We start from the raw sequence: 18,064 nt of genomic DNA, 5'->3' as shown, positions 1-18,064 counted from the left end.
AGCATGAATCTGGGTGGGGGAAGAAGAATTGACTGACTTTTGCCTTATTAAATTTAAAACAACTGCCTACTAGCACTGCCCATATGTCTCCATATTTATTAGATGAGCAGCACAGTATTTCACCTTCATGTATCCTGTACATCCTCAACATCAGTGTTGAGATGTCTGCCTCTTTTCCATATTGAGTAAGATGTTTCTTGGGTCATTGTCTTTTTTGAAGAGGGCGAAAAGTTTCAGGTCTTTACCAAAGATCTATTGCAGCTCAAATCTCTATATAATTCTCCATGACCAGGATAACATGCTCCATTTTTTCTATGACTGCTCAGTTACACATTTTGCCTGAAGATGGTTCAAAACACAAGCTCCTTCCTTCCTTCCTTCCTTCCTTCCTTCCTTCCTTCCTTCCTTCCTCCCTCCCTCCCTCCCCCCCTCCCTCCCTCGTTTCATCAGTGCCACTGCTTCCAAACAAAGTGAGGTGTTTTTTTTTACTACCCTTCTTCTGAAAAGTTGAGGCTCTTCCAAGAGGAAGGGCCACACACAATTGTCTTTTTCCTTTCCCCTTGGTGTTTTGTTGTTAAACCTATCCATCTGCCACATGTCACTTACTGATAAGAAGTGCCCAGTTTAAAATCCCCAGTTGTAAATAGATGTGGGCTGACATAATTAATGTCTATCCCACGACCCAATTTGAATTACAAAGTCAAAGCAATTTGAAAATCAGCCTCAGTGTGATTAACATTAGTACACACAGGCAGTCTATAAATTCCATAGCCCCAGGAATTATTTAAATTATCTGAAAATGAATGAAAATTAGGGCAAGATGTCTTTCAGGAAAATAGAAGGCAGAAGTGGGGCGTCTGAGATAAACTAAATAGTCCCTTGAGATAAACATTCTTGAGCCCAGTAATACCAATGGCTCTAGGCCACTGCAGGTCTCTAACGTCTAACAGAGTTGCCAGGCTGTTATCTGCTCTGCCACCACCACCACCACCACTGTACCAGAATAAATCCTGTTATCTGATAAAGCCTACTATGGCAAAGATCACTCTTGCAAATGGGATTTTTTCACACTGGGTACATTCTCTCAGCATGGAGATGCCACGCTCTATACTCTCTAGAGTCCATTGCGGAAGTTGGGAACTAGACACCATCTTGCAAGGCTAGCAGACCTACTGCTTTCGTATGGAAATGTGGTAATAATGGAAAAGTCTGGCTGTAGATGGCAATGCTTGCTGTTATTAGGGTTATTCTCTTACAATCTGTCTTTTTCTTGAATAATATTATGTTTATTATTTTAAATTTCTACTTGCTGTTTGGAGCTAAACACTGCAAAGACAAGATTCCGTTAAATGGGAGATGACTGCATAAAGTTATAATATTAAGGCAGAAATGACTGAGATACTTTGTAATAATGAAAGTATAATTTAGAAAACCTACCCAAAATTGAAAATTAGTTTTTTTTTCATCAACTAGCAAATTATACATATGAATGAATGGTAGCCCATTGACCACAATAATGATCTGAATTTGATGCATAATAAATACCTGCATCCAAATTCCAAACCTATACTAGACAGCTGAACATGCTCTCAAGCACACTGGACACAAAATCCTATTTGAAAACACAGAGATACTGGACAACACCAACAGCCACTATACCAGGCTATACCGGGAAGTCATTGAGATTCACAAACACCAGCACAGTTTCAATAAAAAAGAGGAGAGTCTAAAAATCAACAAAACCTGGCTACTAATCCTGAAAAATACAGCCTGCGAAAGGTCAAGGAACTCAGCTCAACCACCAGGACATGTGAACAGTTCACACAATGAACTTGCTAATCACCCCCAGCAGCCCCCTCGTTAGCAATTCAATAGAAGAAAAAACCCTGCCTAATCCCCAGGAAGATACACACAGATTCTGACACCAAAACAAGCAGCCACTCAGTAACCCAACCCCCCCACACACCCCCAATCCCCCCTTCCCCCCAATCTCTATAAATACCCACAAAAGGGCCACATCACCCTGGGCACAGAGAGAACTGCTCCTGTCTGTGCTCCTGCACTCTGAAGATGCCAGTCACAGGTGCTGGCGAAACATTAGGAAACAAAACTTCCAGAACACGGCCACACAGCCTGGAAGACCCACACCAGCCACCTATACTAGACAATTTTTTTTTCCAAATGAAATTAAGCAAATTAAGTAATACTACAAATGTGAATTATTCAGCTAAATAAGACCAGTTGAGAAATGGAGATTTCTCGGGGCTGTAAATTAAAGACAAGAAGGGATTTGACATCAGAAGGGTTTCCTATGTATAAATAAAGAAAGTTTTAAAGCAGATAAAAGGACTTTTGACTTTGAACTCTATAAGATTGAATTTGAGGTAGAATTATGTACTAATGATGAACATGTTATTGCTAAGATGTATAAACTTCTATTGAAGTTAGAAGATGAACAAGTCAAAGAATGTATGATAAAATGGGCCAAAAACTTTGGGTATAATACACCAATGGAACAATAGGAGAATATGTGGATGAAAGGACTAAAATTTACATTGTGTTATAATCTTGAAGAGAATGTTTATAAAATGATTTATCATTGGTACTTGTCATCAGGAAATTATCTAAAATGTATGAAGGTATTTCAAATGTATGTTGGAAATGTGAACAATGAAATGGGACTTTTTATCACCTCTGGTGGACTTGTAAAAAAGCTAAAAAAATTTGGATCAAATGCATATCTTAATTCAGAAGTTTTTAAAGATCAATATACAATCGAAACCAGAGACTTTTCTTTTGGGTTTGATGGACTGGAAAAAACTCATGAAACTTTGTTTTTATATATGATAATAGCAGCAAGTCTTTTATATGCACAAAGGTGGAAAAACTTGACATTACCTACAATGGAAGAATGGGTGGTGAAGTTGATGCAGTTGGCAGAGATGGTGAAGCTGACAGCTTTGATTAGAGAAAAGACATTGAGTAATTTTAATGCTAATTGGAAGTCTTTTTTGGACTTTTTGCATGAAACAGAAAAAAATGAAATGTTGTATGGATTTGATGATTAGTATCAATATTGGATAAAAGAAAAAAATGAAAGTTATGTTGTAAACTTAGAGTAAGAGTTTAGTGTAAATTGTTACTTATATCTGTTGTGAGGAAAGTCAGAAGTCATTTTTTGTATTTTTTCTTTCCTTTCCCTTTTTTTCTGCACTTTTGATTTTGTTCTCTCCTTTTTCTTATTTTCTTCTTTTTTCATTCTTTATCTTTAATATTAGTTTTTGTTAGTTTTTACTGTCTTTGTCTTAAAATCTAATAAAGTTATTTGAAAAAAAAGAGAAGTGGAGATTTCTTTATTTTTGATGCATAATTTCGTACTTCGTGTTTTTCTTTTTGTGAGGGGATAAACCAGAGTTAGGATTCAACAAACATCTACAAAAGAAAATTATTCATAAATATTAATACTTGTGCTACATTGCAATTATCCCTATTTATCTTTAATCTGAAAAAAAATAACTCCACCTTCAGGACAGGACTGTAAATATATAAACACCTTTGACTAGTCATTCTCTGCCTAGATTAACTGCATTTTCCTTTCCTTTTTTGCAAAATTGAAATTTGTTTTTAGGTTCGCTGGTTTACAGCACAGTTCTAGTCATGGAACTGCAGAACCACTAAATCAGACTAGATAGTGTGCCGCAAACCAAGAAGAAGAGGGGTATATTAATAATAAAATCTTGCCCAAAGGAAGAACGAATTGATGATTCACTCTGAATGGCTAAATTTAATAAAGCAAATAAACCAATTCCCTCTCCTATAAAAAATAAAATACAGCAAGTGCAAATAAAATCTTGATTTCTTTCTGCCTAGTTCTCTCTTCCTTGTGGAATTACTTTTTCAGTAGAGCAACTTCACTTTTTCTATTTTTAACCATGCACAAATGTATTTCTACCCTTTTACTTAAAGGTAAATATGCTAGTTAATGATGAAGTACTAATGGATTCCAGAAATCTGGCATGGAAGTCTGCCTTCTTGCCCACAGTAACAAAGGTATTCACAATCTCTCTTTAAAAAAATGACTTTCTTTTTTTTTAAAAAAAAATCCCCTTTTTTCTCCTCTCTCGCAGACAAATATTTGAATTAATTCTTATGAAATGAAGCCCTGAAGTATGAGTTTGCTAAGAATACATATTTTGGGAACTGTCCTTTATTTTAGATTATGCATTAATAATTATGTATTTATTAGAATGATTTTTATACTGACCACCCTAGAGATTATATGTAAATAATGAATGATTGTTTACATTTAAAACCTATATGCTCTGACAGAAATTCCAACATTTACAATGAAAATATAAATGCCAAACTGACAATGAGAGAATGTGTAATCTATGCAAGTTTTCTTTCAACAAAATTACATAGAAAAGACCCAGAGCATACCAAATGACAGAAAGTGGCAATTCAATACAACTTCCAGAATGAATGCTACTGCAACAAGTCCAACAACAACAGAAAAATGATGTGAGACAGACCTGGCATGGATTGGATACATTTCTACTTAGTGGAAGATATCTTGGAATAATACTTAAAGAGTGTGCAAATAGCTGAGTTTGCAAAGCTAAGCACATCATAGCAGTTGCCTGTGCAAAACCATGGTGAAAACCACTCCTTTTTTCATGGATGCTATATAAAGACTCCTATATGGCAGCTTCAGTGGTATGAGATGCCAGTCATCCGTAGATTCTGACCCCCAGGGATGAGGAAATTGGGAGAGGAGCATGGCATGGCAGTTTTTACTTGGAGCCGAAGGAAGACTGCTTTCCGATACAATCTCAATAAGACATGAAGTAAATGTTAATAACGTTTATGAATTACTTTCACAGAAGACAGCTGGGAGAATGGTAAGTAGCTGAAAAGCACAAATCACTTAAGTACATGTGCACAAAAATCTTTTGCAGAACTCCATCTAATCAAAAGTTCTGCAGGAACAAAATATGATGTTTTATATAATGCTTGTAAATTCTAGTTCTGCTATTCAACAGTTCAGAATTTTACACGTCAAAGAAGAAGAGTTTGCCATTAGTAAAAAAAACAAAAAACAAAATCCATTCCTCTATGGTCTTAATGGGAGAAGTTGGTAGAACAGAAACATTTTATGTTTTCAAAAGTAAGCAACTGAGCAGACTAGTAGCAAATGAACTTTTGTCAAGGGGAATGTCTATCATGTGGAATGCTGCACACAGACAGGGTGCATTCTATGTTAACAAAATGAAATTCATCTCCTGTATTAGAGTGTCCAAATTTTGTCAAGGCCAGTTTGGATTCAGAAGAGTCTGAGCTGGAAGATGCTGCATTTGATGCACCTGATGAACACCCGGAATTGCGGGAGGGTACTGGACAAATGTCAGTCTCATGAATAGCCTAGCAATCAGGGGAACATGATGAGGGGCTGGATCCAGGATCTCCCCCCAGCCCTAGAGCACCCTTGTGCAGTGTGCCAAGGAGTGCAGAGGCATTTTGCATGGCTTCTCACCTGTCAAGGTTGTTCCTCCCTTGATTGTCTACACCCACAGCAGATCCTATTGAAGAACTATCGTTGCCAGCAACCTTCTGTTGGAAACAACCGCTTCGCTTACCGGAATGCTATGCGTTTGTCTCCTGAACCTGTTGCCTGTGGAAGCTTTGCTCCATGGAACCTGGGCCAACTGACAACTTATCTTTGGACTCCTAGACTCCTGGATGATAACCTGACTACTGTATGCTGGCTGGGGAATTCTGGTAGTTGACGCCCACACATCTTAAAGTTGCTGAGATTGAGAAACCCTGCTCTAGGGACTGGCATTTTGTTGCTTTATGGGTGTGCTTGGACACACTGCCTGGTTGCCTTTGCTTGAAATTGTCTTTCAGTTAAACTCCTTGGTGTGCATGTGTGAGACTGGCTTGGGACAGGTCAAGAATGATCAATAACAGGTAGTGGTTTCACATGATATCAAAGGTAGAGTAGGTCACCTGAGGCCTTTTTGCAGCCCCTGGAGCCACCTTCGGCCTTATCTGTTAAAAATCAGGAAAACAATTGTAATGTAAGGCCTAAAATTGCTTAAACATACATATTTAAACAAGCTCCTCAGACTTTTTCTGAAATTCAAGAGAAAAAAACTGGCCCCATGCACTTTGTGTCATCAGTCCATTCACTACAGCTCTCAATCTCCTCCCCCCCCCCAAAAAAGCACAGCCCCTGGCTATTAAAAGATTGCTCATATCTTAGGAATGAATCAACAGCAAGGTTTTCAAGGAATGTGAAAATGCTGATGGCAAAGGCTAAGCAGGAAGAGATCAGGCACAGTTAATTTCACAGGACAGATGCACACTAACAGCTTGCTTTGGTTTTTGACATATCCAAACACAGCATTACTGAAAGTCATAGGCTACATGTAACTTCTGGTACAAGGAAGTCACTCTAACTCTCTGGTGATGGTTGTTTCTAAACCAAATTACCCCCAGTTCCGGGCTTCTCCCAGGGATCAGTCGGAAAGGTGCTCTGCTAGCTTACTGATATTAAGCACTAGCAGCCTGGTTCCATTTTGGTTCAAGGGTAGCTGTTGTACAAATATCCCAAAATGTCCACCAGTGTCTACTTCACTTCTCTTCTTGATATCATTGTCTAATTCATATAGTGAAACCTCTCAGTTCTGCCTTGCCAATGGATTCTTGTTAAATAAACAGCATTTAAAGGAAGCTATCTTGCAGGCCATGTGTGTCAACTTCTTACAGTACTAAGCAGTGACAGATAAATCTTACAAGCCCACATAAATACACGTCTTCAAATCATCGATACCATTCTCTCTAGCCCTGCATTACCTACTAGCTTTTTAAAATAAAGCACAAACTCCATCACTTTTGCACAAGAAGCCAAGCTACCACGTGGTTTATATGTCCGTTACCCATTTTTCTGTGATTTTATTGCATCACCCACTATTACAAACATGCCTGGAGCCATTCCCATGATATAACAGCCTATTATTAAAATGAATTATTTTTCAGTGTTTTACTCTCCCTTGGAGTGATCTCATCCTTGCTAAAGACTTGTTGATTAAAAAGGGAATGTTTTATTTGCAATAAAGACTTATGAGAAACAAAGCACTTATTTCTATAATATAGTTGCTTTCTGCTAGCCCCAAAGCAAAAAGGAATTTTTGAAATGCCCATTCCTCTTTGTGATAGGATGGATTTTCACTTTATACTCACCTGCATCCAGACTACCAGTTGCTGCTACCCAACCCACGACTGGAGGAACGGCACCAACCACAGCTCCTACCCACGTATTCACAATGCTAATTCTTTTTAGAGGCGTATAGCAGCAGGAGTACAGGAAAATGTTGAAGGCTCCTAAGGCACCAATAAGAGGATTTACTCCAAGGATCAGCAAGGTTATTGCTGGAACTGCACAGCAGATTCCGAAGGAGACGGCAAGTAGAGGACTGTTTAAAAACAAGAACAAAGAATTTGGAAGATATCAGTAAAGGACCTAAGACCAACATATATTAGAGTTTTCTCTTGCCTAAACTTTCCACATTTTTAAGCTAGAACAATGATGACAATCAGCATCTGTAGAAGTGTGCATCTTTAGTGGCATACTTAAGTAACCAGAAAGACAGACCACCAGATGAAAAAGAAAGACAAAACATATTGCACCCTTACTTTGCTTCCTTGCTTCTTCCATAGCATGATGGAAGTATGGGAAATCTGGTACTTAATCTCTGTAGGCAGATTAAGTAGATGTAGACAGATGAAAATAAGTGTGATTTGCATTAAATATATTACGTGTTAAACATCCATCCTGAAATTCAGATATTGCTTCTACATAGTTATACACATATTTCCTGCACTAAATTTTAATTACACCATGCACTGCTTTATAGAAATCTGTACTCAAAATGTATTTCCCTGGGAAAAAAATAATTTATCAAAACTCTAAACTATGGGTTTTATTAGTGTTCCAACCATAACTATGTCAACTCTCAAAGTACGGAAGAAATTATTTTTAATAACACATCTAAACATTTGGTGTGGATTTTTATAGTCCCACACAGACCACTCACTTCATAGTGTTTATTCAGAAACGCAAAATAACCCTAGGACTGGCTCTGCAAAAATCTTGTTAGAACGCTAAGGAAGAGATGTCTGCCTTTAATTTAACTTTTAATTAAATGGACCAAGCCAACAATTTGATAAACTGAAACATGATTTGACCTGTTTTACAAGCCCAACTGTGGATTTTGCTAATTTAATTTAGTGGATTGCAATGTTTATTACATTTTTTTCACAGGCTTTTGAGCCAAGAAAACTATACGCAGCTTTCAATGAAAACATGTGAAACACTAACACAGGGGCCTAATTTCACACAAGAGTGTAAACTATGACAGAATATGGTTATATGACAAGCTTTATTGTGTGAACCCACCACTTGCAAATGGAGGCAAGCCTATTGATTGATTAATCCTGCCTCAACGGGATGTCTGAACTGACCCAATTCAAGCCATTAGCAAATGTTAAAGATAGTATTTTTGCTGAATGGGCTGAGAAGGAATGACTCTAACAAGAAAGAAGAAACAGCCTGCAATTCTGTTTATTCCTTTGGGTAATGTTACAGTTTTTCTGTTGCACAAAAGCAGGAATTAAACAAAGTTTCTCCTTACAATGGAAATAGAAAGCAGTAAATAAGGTCCTAGCCCTGTTGGAAATCTGCCTACTTTGATTACAGGTCCTGTACCATCAAGGTTGGGGAGGAGGGGCTGCTGTGATCATTGCAGTGACAGGTAGCATTGTCTCAGGTGACTAACTGTGAGCGTCTATGGCTGAAACTGGGCTGCAGAGATAAGGTAGAGCTGCTGCTGGTGTACTGAACCCTTAGCTGCTCGGCAGCAGCTCTTCAGACCTCCTGGATCTCATCTCAGACCTGCTGTTGGAGTCCCTAAGGCTTATGATCCTGGGTAACCTTAATTTTCTTGCCCTAGAAGGGGACTCTGGAGTGGCTCATGAGTTCATGGCCTCCATGGTGAAAATGAGCTTATCATAAATAATAGTAGCCCTGAGCTGGGCTGCCTGTTAGGAATCTGTGGATGCCATGGGTAAGGAAGCTCTTGTGACAGTAACTCATGCCCTGATCACTACATGCAATGTGATCTGTCTGGGGCTGCCTTTGAACATGACTCAGAAGCTGTAACTGGTGCAGAATGTAGTAACCAGAATACAGCTGGGGAAACCCACTACTATAGAATTACATGCATTCTGAGGTTGCTGCACTGACCACCAGTAGGCTTCTAGGCCCAGTTCAAAATGCTAGATATCACCAATATAGCCCTATACAGCATGGCCCCGAGATACATCAGGCACTGTCTTGCCAGCTGTGTTTCTCCCCATCTGGTCTGAACATCTATCTACAGAAGACCTGTTGAGTCTCGCCACCACAGGAGGTACAAGGGATATAGATTAGGTGACAGGGCTTCTCTGTAACAGCCTCGCATTTTGAAATATGCTGTCTCTGAGGTATGGTTGGCCCCAACTCTTGTCCATTCTGAAGGCCCTGAAGACCATTTTATTCCAATAGCCTTTGGCCCATAATGTGACTACAGGCAACCAATGAATTAGTTTTATTTTTTACTGGAGGCTGGAATATTATTCTTTTTTGTGTTATATTCTGCTTTGTTGTGTACTACCCTGAGTCTTGTGAATGTGAAATAAATTAAGTAAAAACACTGAAGCAGATTTGATCAGCTGCTTGGTGAGTCTTAAGGTTCATTATTAGTCTTGAAGTAGAAGAGTTAAAGTGGATTTTTGCTTTTAATAGTTAGATAAATTGTCTCAATTTATTCTGTCCTGAATCATAGAACTGTTTTTTTTTTAAATCTGTATTTCCAAACATCTGCTTTGTAGCCTCTGTTTGAGAAAAACTGATAAAATATTTTGGCTTGTGTTGCTGCATATAATTCAGTATAGCAAATGCAAGCTATGTAATGCAGCTTTGAAAATAACCTTACTTTTCAGTTAATAACCAACATTAACAATACACATGAACACATACAAATACTAATAAAGATATCACTAAGATTTACTGATATTATACAAAGCAAGCTATAAGTGATTGCAAATCTCTTTTTAATGTCAGCAGGGTGAGAATCTTCAGGCAGAGTGAGAGAAACTGATTTTGCCTCTTCGTTTAGTTCTTTGCCATTGACAGAATAGTTATGGGATATGTCTTTTTCACACTGGACTTTGTAATTAATCCAACCTATAAAAATATATTTATTTTCAAAAGTTTCTAAAACCAAGCATGAGATTAAAGATTAACCTACACCCTATGCAAATCCTTTAGGTGAAGTTAAAAGAGTTTAAATAAGGCCAGGTATGTTGGTCAACAAAAATGTGTAGATTTCTGGTAATATGTGCTTTACAATTTCTCTCAATGATCCACTCAGGCTGACGAAAACACCAATGTAGTAACAATAATATGGATCATTCCAGGAATACTTTTTAAAAAGAAGAAGAAGAAAAAAATCTGTTTTTGTAGCTTTGCAAGAAAGTTATCAGACCCTGAGGCACTAGGCCATATTTTTGATGCCATTTAATTGTTACCAGATGCATTTCACCTTTAAGCAGATCCTTCTGTATCCAAAAATTGAGCTTGGAGGTTTGGATGGTTCTCAAAATCAAGACTAGTGAATACTGTAGTGTAGTTTTGATTGTTGGGAGAACTATATGAAAATTCAACTTTTTCCAGGCTTATGTGGTGGCATAAGCTACTCCTGGTTGTCTTGGGATGTTATTGCATGCACAGCCACTTGGAAAAATGATGTGGCTGCTTTAATTATTTGAACGGCTTACACAGCCCTAATAAATATCTGGTGTTACTAGTATTGCATATAAAAAGAGGCTGGGTTGCAATGAAACTAAGGGTTTCTATGAGTGTTGTGTGCATGTAAAAGACTTTGTTTTGACATCCTTACTGAAATGAAAGCAACCAGATTTAACCTAGGATTCAGTAATGCACTGGCTTAGAGATCATTGTACCTTCATCTCTTGATAACAATTAACTAATAAAACATGGCAATTGACTTGTTACCTACACAGATGGAAACTTAATAAGGTTTTAGGAGCATGCTTGCCTAATGTATTTTATAGAAACATAAGCAATTAGCATGTTAAAATCTATAAGATTTCATTCAACTAAAGAGTAGCTTTCTTGAAGTGCCTTATAATGCAACTAATGTGCTACAATCTGTTCATCTCTTAAAACAAACAAAACCTAAACCCAAACAAGAATGCGAAAAGCAGTATCCACTCTGAATGATGCTGAAGGAAAATCTATGCTGTCTAACAATGGGTTTCATATGTAGAGTATCAGTGATACCATATCATACACATACTGTTGCTATTTTTGTTGAAACTGCTTCTCTCAGGGGGAAAAATGCTTATTATGGTACCTGAAACACATTACCAGGATGGAATTTTGTCTTCTGAATAGAGAACCTTCTTCAAAAATCTTATACATTTTATTTATTTATAATTATATGCATTGTATTCTCCATGAACAAGTTTATGGCAGAGGAGGTGTAACTGGCCAAAGAGAACTGCTCATCTGGTTCCATGGGGTTACAGGAGTCATCTGCTTTATAGGGCCAAACAGGTTTGGACCACTAGTCAAAAATAAATAATTTTTCACATCTTACAAAATCATCTCAGTGAAGGGCTGATTATACTGTGTGGAAAAAACAGTGTCACAGGCTTGCAATATGACTGAATTAAGCAAATACAGGTACTAGCCTGTGATGGTGCTGGTTAAAATTTACCCTTTTTTAAAATCCATAAAAGCTACTGTGTACAAATATGTTTGGTTACTGCAATGAGTGATTCACAAGTAGAGCTTAATAATAGAAGCCATTTGAACTGGCAATATATAAAACTCAAAGCACTTTCTACGTGGAACAAATATCTGCATTTTGTATAATATGGAATACTTTCTCCCATAAAACACCAACTATCCAACACTTAATTCTAGAAGGAAAAATTCAACTCAGGTTCAAAGTCTACAGTAGATAAAAAAAAAAAAAAAGAGCAAGTTTACTCTGGCAAATTCAATGCAGTCACTCTGAAGAGTATTTGTGTGACAGTGACAGACCCCGCAGGGTACAATATGTTCCATTTCCCTGAGTGTAACATCTGTTCAGTTGACAAGTCTCAAGCAGATTTTTCTGTTTGCAGACATAGCCTGGGACCTGATAATCCAGCTGGTGTATTCTGTTTCTAAATCACCAGTTATAACAAAGTGGTAAGCAAGAATTATGACAAATCTTTGATGAGACATGAAGAGGATATATTCTGCACACTTGAGGTAAGGCAAAAGAGAGTCAAAGCTAGCTCATATCCATAAAATACGTAAATCTCAGGCAAACATACACAGCTGTTTCTGACATTCCTCTGAATCATCTCCATTTACTCCCAAGGTGCCTAAAGGCAAACAACTAGTTCTTGCTGAAAACAGAGATAGATATTATTTTATAGAACAGGTTATTCTAATTTGCTTTCATAATTATCAATGAAACTCCATGATACTACTAATTACCCAAAGCATAGCATATCCTACCCTATATTCTTTTAAACTCTATTTCAAAAAAGGTACCAAGTCATAGCAGTGACACGGTTTTTGATTATACAATAGTTAATGATGGTAGTACTCCAGAAATTAAATTATGAACATTTATCTTTTTTATTCTAAAAGACAGCAGCTCTTTAAGATCACAGACACAGACTTGGAAGACACAACTCCTTTGATCTTTTCGGTTCTTCTCTCGTAACGTCACACTATTTCCAGAAGGATTCAAATTCTTTTGAAAGGGTCAATATGCAAGACACCAAAAAAAGTAGAGGTGGGAAGAAAGGAATAGAGTTTTCAAGTCTTTTTTTCCACAATGCACAACAAAAGAAAAGCTATGAAGTCCTGACTTGATAGTGTCTACAATAATTAAAGCCCAATCTTATATATTTGTAGTCTAATCCTTTTATTTATTTAAACAGAATCACCACTCCTTGTGGGTAAGAAAAGCTACTCAATGACCTAAAGCAGTTATAAATGACTACAAAAGTAGATAGCATCAAATCAAAAGTCCTTGCCCTGACTCAGGTTTTATTTCATTTGCATCAAAAAAAAAAAAAAAAAAAAATGGAAGTGCCTGGCTAACCACTATAAGAAGCTGTTCATGTATTTCATTTAGTAAGTATTAATTTATATTCCTCCCCCCCCTCTTTTTTTGCTATATCCCTGCCACTTTCTTCATTTGTTCCTGGCCTCTTTTTCTGGCCCTGTCCACTTTCTGAGCGCAGCCTTGGCCTGCCAAACCACGGAAACCTGAATGCCGCACTTGGCGCACTAAAAGGCTGTCTGGCTCTGCTCTGTAACAACAGAACAAACCAGACATTAGCTGGGGAACCACAGCAATTGTGAGAACAGTAATGGTCAATTGTATGATGCCTGTCTTTAATTAAGGTCTTTGGGTCCCCACATTTCTGACCTGGCATGCTGATACCTTGTGTTCACCCACAGAACAAGCTACTGTGGGTGAACCTGACTGCCTCATATGGCTTGGGCTAACTTCTGAGTGAATGATAACGAAGGAAGCATTCATAACAAATTAAGAAGTCACCACAAACATGTGAATCCTGGCAGTTCCCCAGTGCTGAAAGCACACACTAACTTGATCCACATATCACTTCAGGCAGTTATATTTATATGTAGTATAATGCAAACCACATTTACTAGCATTTTCAGGTTGGAAAAATACCGTAGCAGTAACAATAAAAGTGAAACTAATATGGAAGAAATACTCCCGCCCCTCCGCCCCCCATACTAGTACAGTAGCTATTTCATGGAAGATTGTTTTTCTTCAAAATGAAAGAAAACAACAAAAAACAAGCCCATAAGGTAACTCATGCACTGTCAGAATTACAAGAGATTTATCTGGCATCTGTGTAAAATACTGCCATTCACATATCAGCCTAAAGCTTTAAATTGTTATAAAAAAGTATTCATTATGTTCCTCCCTTAATGCAGCGAAAAGGTGGCATTTGTGACCTCCAGAATGTTTGAACACAGATAGGGCAAATATGTTTTAACATTCAATTAGTGGTTTTAATCAGAAATTTTGTTCATGTCTAATGAGATATATCTTCCAATTAAAAGGAAAACATGCTCTAAGCATGAGCATTACTGATTTATTGCCAGAGCCACCTTTTCTTCTTTGATGATTGCACACTCAGGCAATAACAATGACAGCCCTTAAGAGGAGGAACGCTGCTATTGCACTTTCTCTGGCTTTTATATGTTTATGAATGAGCAGGAAAACTGACAACAGATCTGCTCTTTGCAAAGACACAAAATTACATTAACCCAAAGTGTAATGAAGTAAAAGGGCACTCATTTAAGCAAACAAAATAGGCATTACTGAAGGGGTGAGGGGAGAATACTAATATGCATATTCACTGATTCCTCCAGTCACTCATGCAAAAAGGTTCATGACTCATGAAAAGACTGGAGGCTGTTTGGTTTTAAAATTGAAATGCAAAACTAAATTACAGTTTTAATTGAGAACTCAAGCTTCCTTCCATCAATCCTGGGGCTCTGGGTTCCTCTCCACCACTCATGCCTGAAGCATGAGAGATGGTGCTGTCTTTGGTGAGGGTGGCAAAGAATGAGAAAGTCTCAAAGTCCTCTCCCAGGATTTTTGAAAAGCTTCACCTACCCATGCGAATAAATATATAGTATCCTGACTTTACCTTCGGGACATGTAGATTTTTATCAATCTTCACAATGTGGAACTTAATGACAGGCTGGGAAAAATAAGATACAGCAGAAAGTCCTTTATGCATGTTTGCATCAGAACATTGTGCACCTTAGCTGGAATATTTCAACTCAGAACAGAACAGAGGACAGAAACTGGGTAAAGCAAACAACGAATCCCAGATTTACTCCTGCCACAATCTACACATTTCTTTGATCATTCAATATACACCGGCATAAGGATGCAAAAATACCCAACTTGGATGAAAGGTTCAATCCTATGATCAGGGATTGCTCTTAACATCCTCAGCTGTTGCACTTCTATTTTACTGAAAGAGAAATCTCAAAGACTGATTTAAAAAAGGCAAAATGTGTAAATCAGGTGTCATCCTAGAAGATACCAAACAGGTCTGTCACAATAGGGCTTTTAATTCAGGCTGGTTTGGGGCCAGACCTTGTCAGGCAACTCTTTACTACTTACTGATATTTCTGCTGAAATTTCCTTGGCCACACTTCTGAACTGCCAAGAAAGATTAAAGTAATGTGAAAATGACTTCCCCAAGATTTGATGTCAGTAGAGAGCCAGTTTGGTGTAGGGGTTAAGGCACTGGGCTAGAAACTAGGATGCCACTGAGTTCTAGTCCTGCCTGAAGCACAAAGGCATCTGGGTGACTTTGGGCCAGTCACTCTCTCTCAGCTCTAGGAAGGAGGCAATGGCAAGCTACTTCTGAAATCTTGCCAAGAAAACTGCAGAGACTAATCCAGGCAATTGCCAGGAATAATAATAAAAAAGTAATGCTGAGGCACTCTAGCTCAATTATTTGGTCACTGGTATACAACTTCCCTCAGATTTCAAGTCTTCACCATACTTTTAATATCTTTTGTATACTGGACCACTGGGACAACTGTACAGGCATTTGTAATGCATTATTATTATTACTCACTTTAATCTAATATGAAGAAAACAATTACCAATAGAAGAGATAATGTATAAATCTGTTTTATTTATTTTTTAAATGATATGTTAATAGGATTTAATATATTTTTAAAATTTATTTCTGTTATTGTTATGAGCGCTGGGTGTCATCCTTTATGGAGAAAGAAGGATATAAACCCAATAATGAGTATATAAACTAATTGTAAAGTTAATTGGGGCTAAGCATAGGAGAGAAAATTCTCCCATCACAATTTTTATACAAATACGCCTACTTTACACTTCTTTAATTAGCAGAAAGACTGGGAATACACACACATGATTTTGACATTTGCACTTTTAAAAATGTACACCAAAATGCATAGACTGCAATACAAAAACTGCTTGTGAAAGTGCATGAATTACCAATATTCACGCAAATTTTTGTTTTCAGTCGAACATGCACATTGTCATGGAACAGGGGTGGAACATGACCTGTAAATTGAGGAATCTGAGGAAAACAAATGTGATAGAATTGCCAATATCTAACTGATCAAATCAGGCAGCTGTGGACAGGAGGATACACCCAGAACTCAGAAGCATCACCCCTACTAACTCACTGTGCTCTTCCTCACCTTGTCAAAAAGTTGGGCTTATTAAGGTCCAGATTGTGAATAGCTAAAATAGCACATAATGCAGCGAATGCATTCCCAGTTACATTCATCCTAATATAATAGCTAACAAGATGCTTTATTTTGTTAAGTGAGTAATGTGGAATCCCCAAAAACTCATTAGAATCGGTAAAGGGCTTTATGCTTAAAAGCACTTAGGGAAGGAATTCTGACAGACATCATAATATTTAATCTCCTGATAAAGGTTTAACAACCTCAATTGTCTGAAAAGCAGAAATGCCTTTGATGTGCAACGACTTAGAAAGGAAGAATAGTTGAGCTGTTAATACCTCTGTTACTCTATCTGGAAACCAGACTCATCAGCAATAAACTGATGGTGTTCTTGACTTATAGTAAATTATCTGGCTGAGATGGAAGATGCATAATGAAGGCTAAAATCTTCAATATAAAGGTTTATTTGCCCTGTATCTCCACAAATGCTTCTTGAGTAGTGCTCAATATGTAGTTTGGGATGGCAAAACAAAGACATTTTAAGTACTGTTGATTGAATATATGTTTTCAGTTACACTTGGATAGTGTAGTAGGAAAATAACATGAATGCTTGTTAGACTTCTGTACAGTGTAACACACATAGACCTATTAGTACATTGACTGAAATTACAGTATTGTAGAAATATATTTCTCATATCTTTAGTAAAAGGAAGTCTGAAGAGCCAGATTATATTTTTCTTTGTTTTATTATTATTTTTTCTTTATTATTTTTTTTCTTTTAACATAGTTCTGAAGAACTCCACATTTCATATGAGGGCAGTGTGTATTTGTGTATTTAACTTTTTATTTCTATTAATAAAAATCCAACTACAGGACTCTTTCTTTTCATATGTAAAAAGCAAGTTAGGGAATGTTAAGCCAGCTAACAATACAGGATGAAAGTTTCATCTTCTTGCAGTCTCATTTTTGTTCATGTATTAAGTATAACCTCATGGAAGTACAACAAAGCAAGATAAAATAGCTAATCCACAGGTTTTCTTATTTCGTATCAGGCTTTTAGATTTTCCCTATAGGTAGGCACAGCAAATGTATTTATTTCATCCTTCATTCTCAGAAACTATTAGCTAGAAGTCAATGTTAAATAAGAATTCCCACTTTCATTTCCAACATTCCTCCAAAAATTGCTTAATAGGCTATGGGTATTTGGGCTCCACAACAGTCATTATTTTACCTCTGATCAATGATTTAAAGTAACTGCAACTCAGAAGTTGACTGGAACAATGGCATTGTAGTGGTGGGAACAACGGGAATCTGATTCTTAACTTTCCTACTCTACTGCAAATTCATATACTCCAGGTACCCATGCAATGAAAGCCTTCAAAACCATGAAAGGGGTCCCCAATATTCACCCACCCACAAGTATGATACATTTCAGCATTCTAATTATTCTATGAAACAAATGAGGTGGACAGATACACGCACGCGTGCGCGCACACACACACACACGTATATGAATATGTCTGTGTAGGTGCACATGCATATCTATCTATCTGTCTGTCTATCTAATTTGGACTAAATGTATGCTTACAAAGTTGAACATAAAATCAATTTTTAAAAAGTGTTTAGTATTCCAAGAAACTTCTTAAAGTTAAAATCAAGTTCGGAAAAAAAAAAAGATGTTAAGTTTCCTATTCAGTT

The 18,064-nt window shown here is 37.2% G+C and overlaps 1 protein-coding gene across 1 annotated transcript in view; it reads right to left on the bottom strand.

Moving 5' to 3' along the window:
* Positions 1 to 18,064, bottom strand: part of COX10 (cytochrome c oxidase assembly factor heme A:farnesyltransferase COX10) — a 137,961-nt gene that overhangs the window by 15,049 nt on the left and 104,848 nt on the right. Inside the window, exon 6 of the mRNA XM_088133461.1 lies at positions 7,246 to 7,478. Coding sequence (XP_087989587.1) covers positions 7,246 to 7,478 — 233 coding nt within the window. The remainder of the gene's footprint in view (positions 1 to 7,245; positions 7,479 to 18,064) is intronic.

This window comes from Python bivittatus, unplaced genomic scaffold (assembly GCF_059951505.1).
Source record: "Python bivittatus isolate LINGU-HERP-01145 unplaced genomic scaffold, Pbiv_v1 ctg000080_np1212, whole genome shotgun sequence".
Classification (NCBI taxonomy): Eukaryota; Metazoa; Chordata; class Lepidosauria; order Squamata; family Pythonidae; genus Python; species Python bivittatus.
This window is presented reverse-complemented; position numbering and strand designations above follow the sequence as displayed.